This window comes from Delphinapterus leucas, chromosome 11 (assembly GCF_059928025.1).
Source record: "Delphinapterus leucas isolate spDelLeu-1000000601 "Yukka" chromosome 11, BTC_Dleu_Yukka2, whole genome shotgun sequence".
Classification (NCBI taxonomy): domain Eukaryota; kingdom Metazoa; phylum Chordata; class Mammalia; order Artiodactyla; family Monodontidae; genus Delphinapterus; species Delphinapterus leucas.
This window is the reverse complement of record NC_143139.1, coordinates 76641473-76658241: the sequence shown is the minus strand read 5'-3', so window position 1 is coordinate 76658241 and position 16769 is coordinate 76641473. Positions and strand designations below refer to the sequence as shown.

The 16769-nt window shown below is 44.3% G+C and overlaps 1 protein-coding gene and 1 non-coding gene across 7 annotated transcripts in view; both read left to right on the top strand.

The window, feature by feature from the left end:
- The window catches only part of TMCC3 (transmembrane and coiled-coil domain family 3), an 84369-nt gene that overhangs the window by 44230 nt on the left and 23370 nt on the right, over positions 1–16769 (top strand). For 4 of the 6 annotated variants that reach the window (XM_022562412.2, XM_089921137.1, XM_089921138.1 and 1 more), the window contains one exon: positions 13805–14721. In XM_022562412.2, coding sequence (XP_022418120.1) covers positions 13805–14721 — 917 coding nt within the window. Of the gene's footprint in view, positions 1–11739; positions 15677–16769 lie in introns of those variants that run through there. The other 2 variants (XR_016395026.1, XM_022562413.2) reach the window with 2 other exon arrangements.
- On the top strand, positions 2277–2383 carry LOC115803706 (U6 spliceosomal RNA). The gene has a single exon (XR_004024478.1). It is a non-coding gene; the product is annotated as a U6 spliceosomal RNA (small nuclear RNA).

Below are 16769 nucleotides of genomic sequence, written 5' to 3'. Positions count from 1 at the left end.
CTTGGGTGCTTGTGAACTGCTGTAGCTGTGGGAGAAGGAAGCCTCCTCTTATCTGCATCTTGGTAGCAGAGCCTGTAATGATTACAGTATCCACTAGAGCTTTAGCCAAAAGAGGGAGTTGATGTGTAAGCTGGTGTGTTCCCCTGGCATTGAGAATCATTTTTAAAATGGTTAAAACAGAAGCAACCTACATTTTTTATTACACGAGATATCTTGGGATTTAAGCTAGTGTTTCGTTTTACTTATTAAATGTCAAATTTGGAATATCTCCAGTAATTGCCTTGTAGCACCAAGAACTGTCCAAAGCCGTCTGTTAGTATTCTCCCTTCTGGTTTCTCTCCCATGCATACTTTTTACTTTGTAATATTTAACGGTAGCACAGTGATTTAAGTAAAGGAAATTTTAGGCATTGTAAGGGTTATGGAAAACATGTTCATGTCTAGGAAAGGGTCTGGTATATGCAGTAGGCTCTCAGTAGAGGTTGGAAATATTATGAAAGCCCAGCCCTTGGAGCCAGGTGGAATCACAGCTCTTCTACATGCTAGCTTTATGACTTCAGATAAGTCCCTTACTTTTTCCATCTGGAAATGAGAATAATTGTTGTAATCTCAGATTCTTAAAAGGAAAAATAAAATAATGTATGTGAAGCATTTAGAAAATTATACGATACTTAATAAGTCCTTAGTAACTAGTAGCTTCTCTTTTTAAAATAAATTTGAACTATCTTGCCAAGATCCTGTCCTCTTTTGGACCATTCTTCCTGATGCCTGCTTTTGGCCTTAAACAAGTCATTGCCTTCTTAGACTTTAGAGGATAAAAGGGCTCCTTTATTTTTGTGTTCCTGTTCTATTGAACTGTGATTTCCTAAGGCACAAGGAGCTATAATCGTCCCTTGGTATCCCTGGGGCATTGTTTCCAGGACCCGCCTTGAATACCAAAATCCTTGGATGATCAAGTCCCGTAGTCGGCCCCAGCTTCCGCAGATTCAGCCACAGGTTGTGTAGTGCCGTAGTATTGATTGAAAAAAAATCTGTGTGTAAGTGGACCTGTGCATTTCAAACCCATGTTGTTCAAGGATCATCTGTACCCTTGACATTCTTGGCTAAATTATTTTTTAAAGTTTTTCATTTAATGCAATACAAGACTGCTTCCTTATATGCTACCACAAATAATGGATTGAGCTCAGACATGGATGTGTTAGAAGGAGCAGGCACCTAGTTCTCTGCAACAGTTAGGATGGTCACCGCAGCGGAAATGTCACTTAGGAAGGGAGTACACCTGCATGTTCTGTACATTGTGGGTCTTAGAATCTGTCGTTTGATAATTGGTTGCCTGTATTCTGCTTGGAGCAGCTAAGAGCCGTGAGACACATTAGTCTCCTGAATATCTGATCTCTTGCATGAATCAAAGCCATTAATTAACAGTCCAAAGTCCAGTCTGTCTTGAAAGCAGTCCAGCACCACCTCAGCTGTAGGTTCTTCTTGATCTCGTTGCAAGCAGCTGAGAGGATGTTAAACATGTGGGACAACTGGCTGCCCCAGTTGGCTCTGTCAACCGTTGATTCACGCAACAGATAACAAGGTCCTATTGAGGAAGGAATGTGGGGCAGGACACAGGTGGCTTAGGAGACATTCCCTCCCCTCCAGGCTTCAAGACAGTGGGGGAACAAATGTTACACAAATGCTTACCAGACCTAGAGAAGAAGTACTGGAAAAGGGGAACATGCAGATTTGGGGGAGAGTATAAAGGAAGCTGGGCATGGGAATGGGGGAGGCTTTGTGGAAGAGACAGTGTTTGGGTTGGTCCTTGGAAGGTACCTGGGGATGGAGGTATGGAAGGCCAGGGTGAGGTACTTAACACGGAGATTTAGGAGAGTGCGTGAAGCATTCAGGGGTTTATTGGACTAACGGAATGCAGTGAAGGTTAAAAGCTTTAGAGCTTGGTACAAATCTTGGTTCTGTGTCTTATTAGCTGTAACCATGACTTATTTGATGGCTCCTCACTTCCAAATCTATAAAGCAAAGCTAATGGTGCCTACTTCACGGAGCTGCGGGGATTAAAGGAGAGCGTGTATCAAGCTGCATCCTTACTCTGGTGCTGGTGTGTAGATGTGCTCACAGAAGCATTACGGATGAGTCCGCTGGTATAGGGTAAGACAGGACCCTGATCAAGAGCATTTTAAATTCTTCGCTAAGGATTTCACACTTTAGGGAACTTAAAAGAGTTTTGAGAAGGAACAGGACATGGTCTGTTTTATCTTTTAAAAAGATAATTTTGTGCTCGCTTCGGCAGCACATATACCAAAATTGGAACGATACAGAGAAGATTAGCATGGCCCCTGCGCAAGGATGACACGCAAATTCATGAAGCGTTCAGTATTTTAAAAAAATAAAAAGATAATTTTATTCAGTCCAGAGAAGTCAGAGTTGTTATATTGATTGTCTCATTTGAAGGTCCAGCATGGCTTCAAAGTAAGGTGGTTTTTCCATACTAATAAATATCAAAATGTTGATTGAATGCATTTTTCATGGACATCTAAAGGTTTTTTCGTTAAATGTAATGCTGTTTATAATTTTGGTAGAACTGAAAGCAGCTTTTTATTTCCAATTGCTATTTGATGAAAATGCTGCTGGCTTACATTAGAAAAAATAAAGTTGCTCAAGGGAAATAACTTCAGTATTGCAAAAGGGAAAGAAATGAATATAGATCAGTTTTCCTTTGCTCCCTCAAAACTTAGCTATGTTATTTCTAAGCCCTGTGTGATGTCTAGTAGTGTTCTGATCCATTTAAAACAGAATTCTATACTACAGATCATCCAGTACATATGCCCCTACCCCAGTATTTGTTATAGTACCAAAAACAAATTAAACCCCTGGTCTGCAGGGAATAGTTCAGTTATGAGGCTTAGGTTTGCTTAGGGAATGTGCTTTAGGGCCTGAGTACCAAATGCCATTTTCTGGCTCAGTCTTAATATAGCATCTTTTCAAAGGACATGGACCAAGTTGTGACCCTGCTTTCTCTGGGTGCCCTGGGAAAGGAGGATGGAAGGAGCTGTGCCAACTTATAAGCTCAGTGTGTTTGACCACATTCCCCCAATTACATTTGGGAGTGAGTCTAGTTTCATCTCCAGGCAGCCTGACATACTATAGCATCTTTAGATTAAAGTTCACCTACCTCTTTCCAATGAGAATCAGGTTATGATAGGCACATGGAAAATATAGGTGGAGTGGCAATAATACCCAAAAGTTCTAAAAAAGGAAGGAAAAGCAAATAGGCTCGTTGCCAAGCCTAACTCTCAGTTTGGTTCTGAACTTCCTAGTAGCCACAGCAAAAAGGGAAACATGATTATTGGTATCTGATAGACACCCCTATCATATTTACTATTATATCCACTTTATGTATTGATCCAAGAAGCTATACTTTAGTAGACAAATTGCCTTCCCTTTTATGTAGGGCACCTATAATGAACAGAGCATAGATTGAAATGAAAAGTTACTCGGGTATGTATTCAGGCTGCTTCTTTTAAAAGCAGGCATTAGGCCAAGTGAGATCTCCAAGGATTTTTCCACCTCTGAAAGTAACTTCTGTTGCAGGTGACTGCCGCTCATACGAAGTTATCCATCATTGTGTATCTAAGAGGGCGATACGCGTCCTTCAAACACCTTGTTCAGATTGGAGATGCTGAAAGACAGCAGGACAGGGCTGGGATTTGCAGTTATCGCTCAGAAGCTTAGCTTAAGCACATGTCCCTGCCAAGAACACTCATCCTCCATGTTTCGGGGGTAGGGGAGGCGGTGAATAAATGCTATAGGAAAAGGAGAAGGTTAGGCCTCGGCCCTGGGGGGAGGCAGGCCTTCTGCCCGCAGGCTTCCTTTCCGGCCGTTCTGCTCTGCCCACTGGATCAGGGCCTTGGGAACCATTTTTTGCCCCTTAGAGCTGCCTCTGCTCCCTCAGTTCCTGGGGGTGCTTCTCCTGGAGCAGAACGTCCCTTCTCCCTTAACCCTCAAAGCAAGTGCTCAGGTCCCTTTCCTGGGAAGGTTTTGCTGACAGACGCTGCTAGGAACGGACGGGGAATAACCATGGTGGGGACGGATCCCAGAACCCCTCCGAAGTTGTTAGGTTAGTGCCCAGGGGTTCTCACTCACCCCTTCCCTTGGTTTGTTCTGAGTATAGGAACTAAAAGCCTCAATGACGCTTATTCTAGTTTACTCCTAAGTTTGGGGCTTCCTGTTTCCCCTTCTTTAGAACTCACCATCCCGCGTCTCCCCGCAAGAAGGAACTGTGACCCCTTCCATCAGGAAGGCGGAGTTCTTGGTAGAGGTGAGGGGCCGGCGTTAGGGGCTCACTTCCCATCCCTAAACTTGCCTGTTTTTGAGGTACATGGGGTTCCCAGAGAGTCCTTCCTCCTCTCAGTAGCACCCTTTTCTCAGGCCTCCTCACAGCCTCCACCGCTCCCTCCCTCGGGGACATGGCTGTCCTTTAGCTGCCCGTGGTTCTCAGTGTAGATTGGTATTTTCATTACCATACCCTTCCCCTTCTGCTCTTCAAGGCACAATCTTTTTTAATCTGGCCTCCCCCCTCCTTTAATTTAATTCTTGTGTAGATTATAAAGTACACAGTAAATCCTTACCAAGTAAGGGATTAGTTTGCATTAATTGAAAGCTCTTTTGAAGAAATAGGTATTTTTCCTAGTGTATGTAACTCAAAGTAGTTTACCTACCACTGTCGCTTGGTAGAGGTTAAATGAGAAGATAATTATTTCTAATTACAGTATCAAGTGTTTGTAAGTGCTTGAAGATATTTGAAGAATTTGTGTTTGAGAACCCTGAACACTTTGCCTAATCTCCCTTACACTGTTAATTAGCAGTATCTGTGGATAAAGGATTGGGCTTTCAAAAGTACGTGTATTCCAGCCCCGGTTCCAAAGGATCCTTGATTCCAGGTTTACTTTACCTGCAGTCAAGAAAGAGAACTTTTGATGCTACAGATTTTCTTTTTTCAGCGATACCAAGAGGAAGAGGTGGGGAGGAATAAAACCTTTATGGTAAAACTAGTGACTCAATTCCTGTTCCGTACACCGTGAACAGAGTGTGCCATTGTCAGAATTGAACTACGAAAGGAAGTGTTCTTTGTCTAAACAAATTAGAACAAACATTGTACTAAGACACTTTACTAATAACATATCCTTTTGGGTACCACATGAGGGTCTTTCGGATTTTTCATTTCGAGCATGTAGTGTGGAGAAGTAGCTTTCTTCTCAAATATAGGTCTTGAATATTCTGTATAGGTATCTGGAGTAATTACGTCTTGATAAGGATGCTTATTGAGCCTTCAGAGTTATTTTTCCAGTACAGATTGGCTCAATTAGCAAGAAAACCTAATGTTTGATGCTAGGGTCCCGTGAATGGGTTGGCTTCCCTGGGTTCCGTATTCACTGAGTGGCTAGACATTTTGCAAGTGCGTATCAGGTGACCCCAGTGTAGCAAGAGGGAAGATGGCTTGGTAGCATCATGTATATTACCAGTAAGAAAGTGATATAGGGACTTCCCTGGTGGCACAGTGGTTAAGAATCCACCTGCCGGTGCAGGGGACACGAGTTCGAGCCCTGGTCCGGGAAGATCCCACATGCCGCAAAGCAACTAAGCCCGTGCGCCACAACTACTGAGCCCGCGCGCCTAGAGCCCGTGCTCTGCAACAAGAGAAGCCACCGCAATAAGAAGCCCGCACACCACAACAGAGTAGCCCCCGCTCACAGCCATTAGAGAGAGCCCACACTCAGCAACAAAGACCCAACGCAGTCAAAAGTAATAAATACATTAAAAAAATAAAAAGAAAGTGATATAAAGCTCACATTCTTCGAATAGAATGTACAAAGTTCCCCCCTTCAGGGCCATGCTGAGCAGTGCCTTGTTTTCTCAGCTCTGTCACCCAGCCTAGGGAAGGGTGTCTTCCCTTCTCTCCAGGCAAATCCATGGCTTATCTGCTGAGCGCCTGTTCCTGTATATATCTAGATATCAACTCTTCACTTGTAAGACCCCAGCATCTTCTTTATAGGCTCCTTATCTTACTTGCTTTTCTGGTTTTTACCATTTTTCTCCTTCTCCTTCTTCTCTTTGTGATTGTAAATGTGTGGGCATGATTCTGATAAAAGCAATAGCTTTTTTATCCTCATAAAATTATTTTGCCTCAGTCACTGTTTGCCTTTTAGAGCATGGATGAAGTGGAATGGACTTTACAGGCCGTGCCAAACCCGAGAGGGGTGTGGCTCCAGGTGGCAACACCAGGGCCTTGGTAGGAAGTCGCGTGGATGAAGATTTCAAGCTCAGCCTAAGGGTTGGGTCTGGACCAAACCCGGAGTGCCCACAGAAGTCCGGGTGACCATGTGAGGGACACTGCAGAATGGGTGCTCATGCGGTTGGTGGCTTGTACAGATCTCCCAGAGTCTTGCATATTTCATATAAACCCAGTGGAGCCCCAGCTAAGCTGTTTATTTTCTGTGGATTTCAAGAAACATACATATTCTTTATGAGCCTTGCTTTTCTCATAGAATAGGGCTGGTGTGAAGGATATGTGAATACATAAAAAATATTTAGCATAATGTCTGACTCATAATAAAAGTACTTGGTCAGTATTGTCAGGGAAGCATGCTCTGGACACAGACAGCCTGGATTTCAGTCCTATCTCTGATGTTTACTAGGCAATTTACTTAGCTTCTCTGCATCTAGTTTTCTCATTTGTAAAATGGTAATAATAGTAGAACCTGTCTCAGATTTTTTAGCCAATAGGATATAGCACGTGTCACTCACAGGATATTTTTTCCTCCCATGCGTGTAGTAGGATTGAAGTTAGGTAGGGCCAGTGCAGTGAGTTCAGGAAGCCCAGGAGTCCCTTCTGGGGAAATCTTCGGGAACCAGTGGACGATTCACCAAGTTCCCTGCCCCTGCCATGGCCACCAGCAGCATTCCTGATGGTAGGGGCTCCATCACAGCCTGGGTCCCTCAGCCTACTAGCAGCAGGCTTGTTAGCATGAGCGAGAGATAAGCCTTTCCCTTTCTTCAAGCCCCTGGGATTTTGACGTCGATTGTTACCCCAGCAAAGCCTAGCGCATTCTGACTGGCACACCAGAGGAACAGCCTTGATGCTACACCTAAAGTTAGATTTCAGCTGAAATGAGTAAGAGTACAGAATGTCAGCTGTGTTGGCTCGGACACTTAGGCCACAAAAACCTGCAAAAGCCTTTGGGTCCTGAACCTGTGGCTCCTTTGTGGGCCTGTCTGTAACACCGCTCTCGTGTGTGCTCTGAAATACCTGTTGCCTGGGCAGTGACCACCGGTTTGAAGGACCTGACCCTTTCCTTACATGACTGAGCTCAAGCAGGTTTTCTTCAGGCAAAAGTTTACCATATCTGGCCTCGGGACTAAGCAGGTGGTTGTTATCTGTGCCCTGGTTCTGACCTCTCGGCCCCTGTACCTTCTGGCCACTCTGTGACCCCAGAGCCCCAGGCTCTCCTGCCTCAGTCCACGCCCTCCCGGTGTCCACAGGAGCCTGCATTCCCCTTTCCAGTTCTCTTGGTTTGGATGGTGTGCCTCTGCTTGGCTATGCTGCCCTTTTTGTTCATGTCTCTCTGGAGCTTTAGGGGGCACACATGAAATGTCATGGGGGGCAGCCCTCTCTTGAAGCTTGAACCATGTGTCTGAGCAGCCCTGATAACGACCGAGATGTGCCTGGCATCCCAGTGAGGAAGGTGAGCTCCCGGGGGTAATGGTGCTAGAGTCTTGGGTTGGAGCAGAGATGATTCAGTGTCAGGTTTTGACATCTGTCCAGGGCTTAAAGCTTTTCCTTGCCTTTGTTCCAGAACACTGAGATGACAGTGGAAATGTTTCTGCTGCCAGAAGGAAAACACTATTAGGAATGGCTTTTCACTAGAACGCTGGTGGTCTGCTTTTCACGTAGGGTAATAATAGGTAATTCGGAGAGAACTGAAGGAGGTTAGCAGTCATTTTTAAAGACAGCATCTTTTCTGCCAAAACGGTAATTCAACTTCCTTTTTTTTATTTTATTATTTTTAAAATTTTTTGGCCGTGCTATAAAGCATCTTACTTCCCCGACCAGGGATGGAACCCATTCCCCCTGCAGTGGAAGCGCGGAGTCTTAACCACTGGACCGCCAGGGAAGTCCAGCTTCCTTATTTTTTTAAAATTGGAAAATAAAACAGCATAATAAAAAGAATGACTCCTTACAATCCCGCAGTGCAAAGATAGCCATTGTTAACAATTTGGAGCTTGTTTGTCTTTTAGTTTTTTCATACAGGTACATTGTTTAAATGAAATCGGGATGATAAACAACAGCAAACCTTTACTGAAACCATTTTCTGTGCCAGGAAGTCTTTAAGTACTTCATGTGCATTATCTCATTTATTTCTCACGACTCTTCAAAGAATCATTATCTCCATTTTACAGAAGAAGAACCTGAAGCACAGAGAGGCTAAGTCATTTTTCCAAGGTCACACAGCTCATAAGAGTGCTGCCAAGATGGAAACCAAAGCAGTCTGTCTCCTGAGCCCAGGGTTTTGACTATCCTGTGTGTGGCACTGTCTCACAGTCAAGATAGCTTGGAGTACACTTCATGGCATTTTGCAGTGTTAGCTCTGATTTGTCTGTTTCTGTCTCCTCATTCTATAGATTAGGAAATCAAAGACCACACAGGTGATTAGATATACCCGAGGACATATAGCTGGTAAATGTTAGTGCCAAAACTGGAGCACGTGTCCCACGATCCACCTGCTGATTGACTCTGGGCGATCTGTGGACCTTTGTCTTCCTCCCTGGGCCCCAGCCCTGATGCAGCTGCGTTGTACTGGTGACCTCCGTGCTGAGTCCAGATGAAATGGAGGACGGAGGACTCCCACAGCTTTCTTCCAGCATATACCTGAAATCCCAGTTTGAGTTCAGGGAAATGGATGGGCAGCTAGCGATACGTGTTAGCTGGATCTTAATTATCCTGCAGAGCTAGGGCTGCAAAAGGCTGAAGCGTGCAGCCCAGCAATAGTTCCAGCTTTCCACCCTCATCAGACATTTCTAACTGAGATTTGCCAACCAGCAGTAAGATTGATTGAGCTTTAAACGCTGTTGCTTTCCTCCACCTGGACTCTCGGGGACATGCCAGGCATTGTTGTAGCTTGAAAGTAAGCCAGAAGTCAGCCAGCCATCTGTGCGTAAACATTCCTGCGTACACAGCTGGCCCGGCCCAGCGTCTGTGAGAGAACTGGGCCCTTGCCCTGAGATGCTGGGGCTGGGTGGCCAGCTGCCATGGGCTTGAGAATTAAAGGAAGAGGAACAGGTGATGCGGTGATGCCTTCTTGCTGTGTTTGGTAAGGTAAGATTTAAAAGCCTCTGTATCTTCAGAGGTTTGGTGGACTTCTTAATAGGGGCTATCAAGCAGGTGGGTTTTTTTTAAACAACCTAATCTGATCTCATCAGAGCTCCAGGAGGGCAGGAGCCCTCCTTCTTATGACTCCTACAATGTGGAGCAAAAGAAAGACAAGAGGAACACATGATACATTAATCAAAACTAGTGTATTCTGGGCTTCCCTGGCGGCGCAGTGGTTGAGAGTCCGCCTGCCAATGCAGGGGACACGGGTTCATGCCCCGGTCCGGGAAGATCCCACGTGCCGCGGAACGGCTGGGCCCGTGAGCCATGGCCGCTGAGCCTGCGCGTCCGGAGCCTGTGCTCCGCAACGGGAGAGGCCACAAGGGTGAGAGGCCCACGTACCGCAAAGAAACAAAAACAAAAACAAAAAAAATCTAGTGTATTCTGTTAGAAGTCAGGTTCGTGGTTACCTCTGGAGATGGGGGTGATGTTGTTATGACTGAAGGGGGCACAAGGGGAGCTTCTGTTCTTTTTTTTTTTAAACTGGGTCCTGGTTACACTAGTTTGACAGTTTGTGAAGATTTGAGTTTTATTCTTTTTAGATGTGCTCTTTTCTGCATGTAAATGAAACTTCAATTAAAGTTTAAGTCTTTATTTTTATTTGTGTATCAAGTTGCTCATTGATACTCAAAAAAATCTGTTTAGTTGAATCGGGTTGAAATGACGTAGAACTAACTTACTACCTAGGTATTAAGAAAACATCTTTACCTGGAATGGTCGTGTCTATGTGGACTGAACTGCTATGGTCATTTTTTTATTCTCCTCAAATGTATCTTAAATGATTTCAGTGTAGATTCTCCTGGAAATAAAGAATGATGTCGCTTTAGTTCAGCAAACATTTAATGGACAGCCTCCTGTGAATAAGGGGCAATGCTAGCTCTACTAGCTGGGTGCAGGTGTGGCACCACCTCTCCCCTGAAGGAGCAGATGAGCGATAAAAGGAGGGATAAAGTGCCACAAGAGCACCATGGGGGAATCACAGAAAGGACAGGCAGCTTTCTGGCAGGACTAGGAAAAGATTCATGGAAAAAGTAGCACTTGAAATGGATTGTAAAGAGTATGTTGGATTTTGGGACCTTCCAGTGCAGGGGACGTGCGTTCGATGCCTGGTCGGGGAGCTAAGATCCCACATGCCTTGGGGCAGCTAAGCCCGCATGCCACAACTAGGGAGAAGCCCACGTGCCGCAACTAAGATCCGATGCAGCCATAAATAAATAGATAGATAGATAGGTAGATAGCATGTTGGAGTTTGATAAACAAGTGGATGGGTGGCCGGCATTGTGAATATCATGCATGTGAACTTTAGGTTGCGTGGCTCACTTAAGATGACCGGCATCCATCAGGTGCGAGGTGAGGCCTGAAAGGTAAGCTGTGCACTTAACAGTGACCAAGTTGTATTACATAATTTGGGAGGCACTAGGGAGCCAAAGAGATTCTCTGTGAAGTAGAGTAGCACAATCAGATTGGATATCTTCAGTGAAATCGAATTTCCAGCCTCGTGGTTGTACCGTTACCGTTAATTACCCTGTCTGCCCCAAACAGACATTTCCTGGGCCGGGTGCATCCTTTGTTGCTGTAATTTGAGCCCATTCCTGTTTGGGCCCGCTTGGCTTCCATGACCTTCCTGTGGTCATCTCTCCAGGGCCTGAAGATGATGATTACGTACCTTCTTTAGCCTCTGCACCTGTCCTTCCCCCTTGACCAGGTGAAGTCACAATTCCTTTATTCCTTTTTCTAGTCTTATAGTGATTTGGCATTTATTTCCTTCCAGCCTTTCCTATGTGATGCTCTCTGCCAGACAAAGCAACCAGGGTCTCTTATGACAAAGCTGTGTGTGGGAAGAGAGGGGTCGAGAAATAACGCTAACAAACTTCTGTAAGTTGTGAAAGAGGCCTGACCCACCGACCTGGGATTGTGTCCCACTGTACCATTGGGCTCCCCCCTTTAGGAAAAAGCCCTGGGTAGCCTTTTTCATATGGCAGAATGTTAATGCTCATTGTTGGAAATGGTCCACATTTGAGCCTGAGTCACTTTGGCAGTATGAGGTCTGTTATTATCTTAGCGATTTTTTACTATGTCAGCCTCTTCTCTCCTTAAAAAAAGCTAACTTGAGGGCTTCCCTGGTGGCGCAGTGGTTGAGAGTCCACCTGCCAAAGCAGGGGACACGGGTTCATGCCCTGGTCTGGGAAGATCCCACATGCTGCGGAGCGGCTGGGCCCGTGAGCCGTGGCCACTGAGCCTGCGCGTCCAGAGCCTGTGCTCCGCAACGGGAGAGGCCACAACAGTGAGAGGCCCGCGTACCGCAAAAAAAAAAAGCTAACTTGAGCTGAATATTGTCCTGTCTCCCATTGTTTCTGTCAAGACTCTATATCAAGGCATTTTGCTAATCAAAGGGTTGTTAACTTGAAAAAAAAAGATGCTTCAGTTTAGATTTTAAGTATTTTTGTTTAGAGACTGTGTTCAGACTCTATAAAGACCTGTTTTTAGTCCTCTGGGGACAAGAGTAGTAGAGTGTCCTGAGGTGGAAAAAGGACCAGCGTTAGGGTGACTTGGATTCAAGTCCTAGCTCTTTAAGTCTCTGTTTCTACATGTTATATGGATGTAACACATTCTTTGCCTGCCATGGTGGTGAGGCTCAGACAAGGCAAACCCTGTGGACATTCAGTGCCTGGCACGCAGACCACATTTGCCTTTCCCATTCATTCATTCATTCATTATTGTCAGCAACAATACCTCACTCAACAATACCTCATGGAAATCCTTCCAAGTTTCCTAGTATGGTTCTTTTTTTTTTTTTTTTTTAGTTTTTGAATTTTATTTTATTTATTTTTTTATACAGCAGGTTCTTATTAGTCATTAATTTTATACACATCAGTGTATACATGTCAATCCCAATCGCCCAATTCATCACACCACCCCCCCCCACCCCCCGCCGCTTTCCCCGCTTGGTGTCCATACGTTTGTTCTCTGCATCTGTGTCTCAATTTCTGCCCTGCAAACCAGTTCATCTGTACCATTTTCCTAGGTTCCACATACATGCGTTAATATACGGTATTTGTTTTTCTCTTTCTGACTTACTTCGCTCTGTATGACAGTCTCTAGATCCATCCACACCTCAACAAATGACCCAATTTCGTTCCTTTTTATGGCTGAGTAATATTCCATTGTATATATGTACCACATCTTCTTTATCCATTTGTCTGTCGATGGGCATTTAGGTTGCTTCCGTGCCCTGGCTATTGTAAATAGTGCTGCAGTGAACATTGGGGTGCATGCCTTTCCCTTTTAGAGCACAATCTAGCCACCCCCTTTGCCAGGGTGCTCAATGATGCTTTGCAATTCCTTTTTTCCAGGTGGCCCTTGAGTGAGAAAGCTATTTCACATGGTCTTAATATTGTCACTGTTGTTGTTGTTTTTAACATCTTTATTGGAGTATAGTTGCTTTACATGGTGTGTTAGTTTCTGCTGTACAACAAAGTGAATCAGCTATACATATACATATATCCCCATATCTCCTCCCTCTTGCATCTCCCTCCCACCCTCCCTATCCCACCCCTCTACGTGGTCACAAAGCACCGAGCTGATCTCCCTGTGCTATGCGGCTGCTTCCCACTAGCTATCGGTTTTACATTTGGTAGTGTATATATGTCAGTGCTACTCTCTCACTTCGTCCCAGCTTCCCCTTCCCCCTCCCCATTGTTGTTTTTAATCACTTTGGTTGTGTTTTGGGTTATTTGTTTCCATATCTGAATACTGTTGTTTTATTACTCAATTATTAAAATTAATCTTGCTCCATATTATTCCATCATATCTGTTTAATCATTCCATTAAGAAAATAATTTCTTGTGTTGACGAATGTACCTACTGGGACTTTGCTTCCTTCCTTCCTTCCTTCCTTCCTTCCTTCCTTCCCTCCCTCCCTCCCTCCCTCCCTTCCTTTTTTTTTTTTTTCTCCATTTTCCTTTTAAATGATTGAGTACCGAATTGGGTTCATTTCCCATAATGGTGAAGTTCACTGTGAATGGGGCATGGCAGGCATCCCAGTTACCTGGGCACTTTGGGAAACCAGAACAGACTTGATAACCTCATCTCATTATGTATTTTCTATCCTGGCAACCAAGAGTTACTATCTAATCAGGCAGAAAGTCAGATACCCTGGCAGAGGTGAATCTCATCGTTCGTATACATGGGTGCAGGAGGAGTTGGGTTGTTCTGCATTCAACTTGAGAGGATAGTAGGGAGTTTTTATCTTTCGAATACTTGCAGTTTGAAAATCTGGGGCGTAAAGTATGTCTGTTGTGTGTGCACAGATTCCATCACAGCGACTGTCTCTTCGACTTCTAGTCTTAAAGTGCTTCTTCCCTGTCTCCTCCAGGTAGAACGTCATGACATGAATACCCTAAGCCTTCCCCTGAACATCCGCCGAGGTGGGTCGGACACCAACCTCAACTTTGATGTACCAGATGGCATCCTGGACTTCCACAAGGTCAAACTCAGCGCGGACAGTCTGAAGCAGAAAATTCTAAAGGTCACAGAGAAGATAAGAATCGAGCAAACGTCCCGCGATGGGAATGTCGCAGAGTATCTGAAACTAGTCAGCAGCGCAGACAAGCAGCAGGCTGGCCGCATCAAGCAGGTCTTTGAGAAGAAGAATCAGAAGTCGGCTCAATCCATTGCCCAGCTGCAGAAGAAGTTAGAGCAGTATCGCAGAAAGCTCCGGGAGCTCGAGCAGAATGGGGCCCCCAGGAGCTCAAAGGACATTGCCAAGGACAACCTGAAGGACATCCAGTCCCCTCTGAAGGATGCCCAGGCCAAGGCTCGCACCGCTCCCCACAGCCTGGAGAGCAGTAAGTCGGGCCTGCCGGGGGTGTCCCTCACCCCACCCGTGTTCGTCTTCAGCAAGTCTAGAGAGTTCGCCAACTTGATCCGGAATAAGTTTGGCAGTGCCGACAATATCGCTCACCTAAGAAACTCCTTGGAGGAGTTCCGGCCCGAGACCAGCGCCAGGGCCTACGGGGGCAGCGCCACCATCGTGAACAAGCCCAAGTATGGCAGCGACGACGAGTGCTCGAGCGGCACGTCGGGCTCCGCCGATAGCAACGGGAACCAGTCGTTTGGGGCCGGGGGCACTGGCGCGCTGGACAGCCAGGGCAAGCTCACGGCCATCCTGGAGGAGCTCAGGGAGATCAAGGACACCCAGGCGCAGCTGGCCGAGGACATCGAGGCGCTGAAGGTGCAGTTCAAGAGGGAGTATGGCTTCATCTCTCAGACCCTGCAAGAGGAGACATACAGGTATTTCATGCTCTTCTCTTCACATTCTTTCAGGAGCACGAGTTACTACCTGCGGAGAGATTGCTCGAAGGCGATATGCTAGTGGTTGTATTTTCTGTAAATATGGATATAGGTCAAAAGGCATTTAGGAATCGATAGTTCTTTCCATACCTTGTGATTCTTAGTTTTGTAATTTGTGACTTGAAGCCTGACAGCTTAGAGAAAGACCTTATACATGTGGGTCTGTTAAAATATCACTATATAGTCGATGACTCGTGCATATTGAGCTCCTGATTCAGTAGGCTGCTGTTATGAGGTCTCGGTACACTAATTCGTAGATCTGTATTTGATTTCCCTCCATAATAACTGTCAAGTAAAAAACGAATTCATTGTCCAGCTAGGTAGCTTTTATTTGGTACATAAATCTTGAAGTCTTTATATAGTGTATTTTTTTATGATATTGTATTTTGCTCAGTAAACTTTTCACCCTAAATGAAGAGCTTTCAAAAGGAATCTTAAGATTATAAGTATAATCAATAATAAATTCAAATCTTGTGGATTATATTAGCTAATTTTTAAAGTCCGGTGTTGTGTAGGCTGGCTTTTAGGTGCCTCTAGCTTAACAAGTGTGTATGCCCAAGTATGAGGTGATTTTCCACCATTTTCCCAATAAAAATATGCACCCCCAAGTTTTTTTGTCAAATAAATGTTAACTTCTAAAAATGTAGATTAAAAAGTGAATGCCTAGGGCTTCCCTGGTGGCGCAGTGGTTGAGAGTCCGCCTGCCGATGCAGGGGACACGGGTTCGTGCCCCGGTCTGGGAAGATCCCACGTGCCGCGGAGTGGCTGGGCCCGTGAGCCATGGCCGCTGAGCCTGCATGCCTGGAGCCTGTGCTCCGCAACGGGAGAGGCCACAACAGTGAGAGGCCCGCGTACTGCAAAAAAAAAAAAAAAAAGTGAATGCCTATTACATATGGTAAGAGTTAAAATTTAAATTTACTTTACACGTTTTTTTATGTGATATATGATTTTATATATGTGTTAATTTAGAGATGTGGCTTTTTTCGGCTGTCATATTTTATGAAATGATTTTTTAAAAACTTTCCACCTACATCTTTGACTTTGGATTCTTTGTCCCATAAGAACTGTTTCTGTGTCACAGTTTTTCCAGATAATATTGACTTTAATTCCATTCAGATAGTTTGGGATACAGCACCCTTTGGATCCCTTTATTTCAAATCACAAGTATCCGTTAGGACAGCTTTGGCTCTCATTTGTTATATAACATGTTTGTGATCTCCATGATTTGGTCACTCACTATATTACTTCCTTTAAGAGATCTTTATTTTTTTTTTTTTTAGTTTTTATTTTACATTGGAGTATAGATGACTAATAATGTTGTGTTAGTTTCAGGTGTACAGCAAAGTGATTCAGTTATACATATATCTATTCTTTTTCAGCTTCTTTTCCCATATAGGTTATTAAGAGTATTGAGTAGAGTTCCCTGTGCCATATAGTAGGTCCTTGTTGATTATCTATTTTATATATAGTAGTGTGTAGACATTAATCCCAAACTCCTAATTCATCCCTCCCTGCCACCTTTCCCCTTTGGAAATCATCAGTTTGTTTTCTAAGTCTGTGAGTCTGTTTCTGTTTTATAAGTAAGTTCATTTGTATCATTTTTTTTTAGATTCCACATATAAGTGATATCATATGATGTTTGTCTTTCTCAGTCTGACTTATTACTTCACTTAGTATGATAATCTCTAGGTCCATCCATGTTGCTGCAAATGTCATTATTTCATACTTTTTTTATGGCTGAGTAATATTCCTTTGTATATATGTACCCTGTCTTCTTTATCCATTCATCTGTCAAGAGATTTTTTAAAGGCTTGCTTACAAAACACCAACATTGGGCACCTGTGAAGTCCTACCTGAGAAAAATCATTAAATCTATATTAAAGTGTTTTTTAAAATGATTCTATGAGGTGCCTAAGCGTCTAAAACTGGCGTTGATCGAAGTCATCCAGGCTAATGCGCCTTCCCCAAATAGTGCTTCCTGTTTCCAA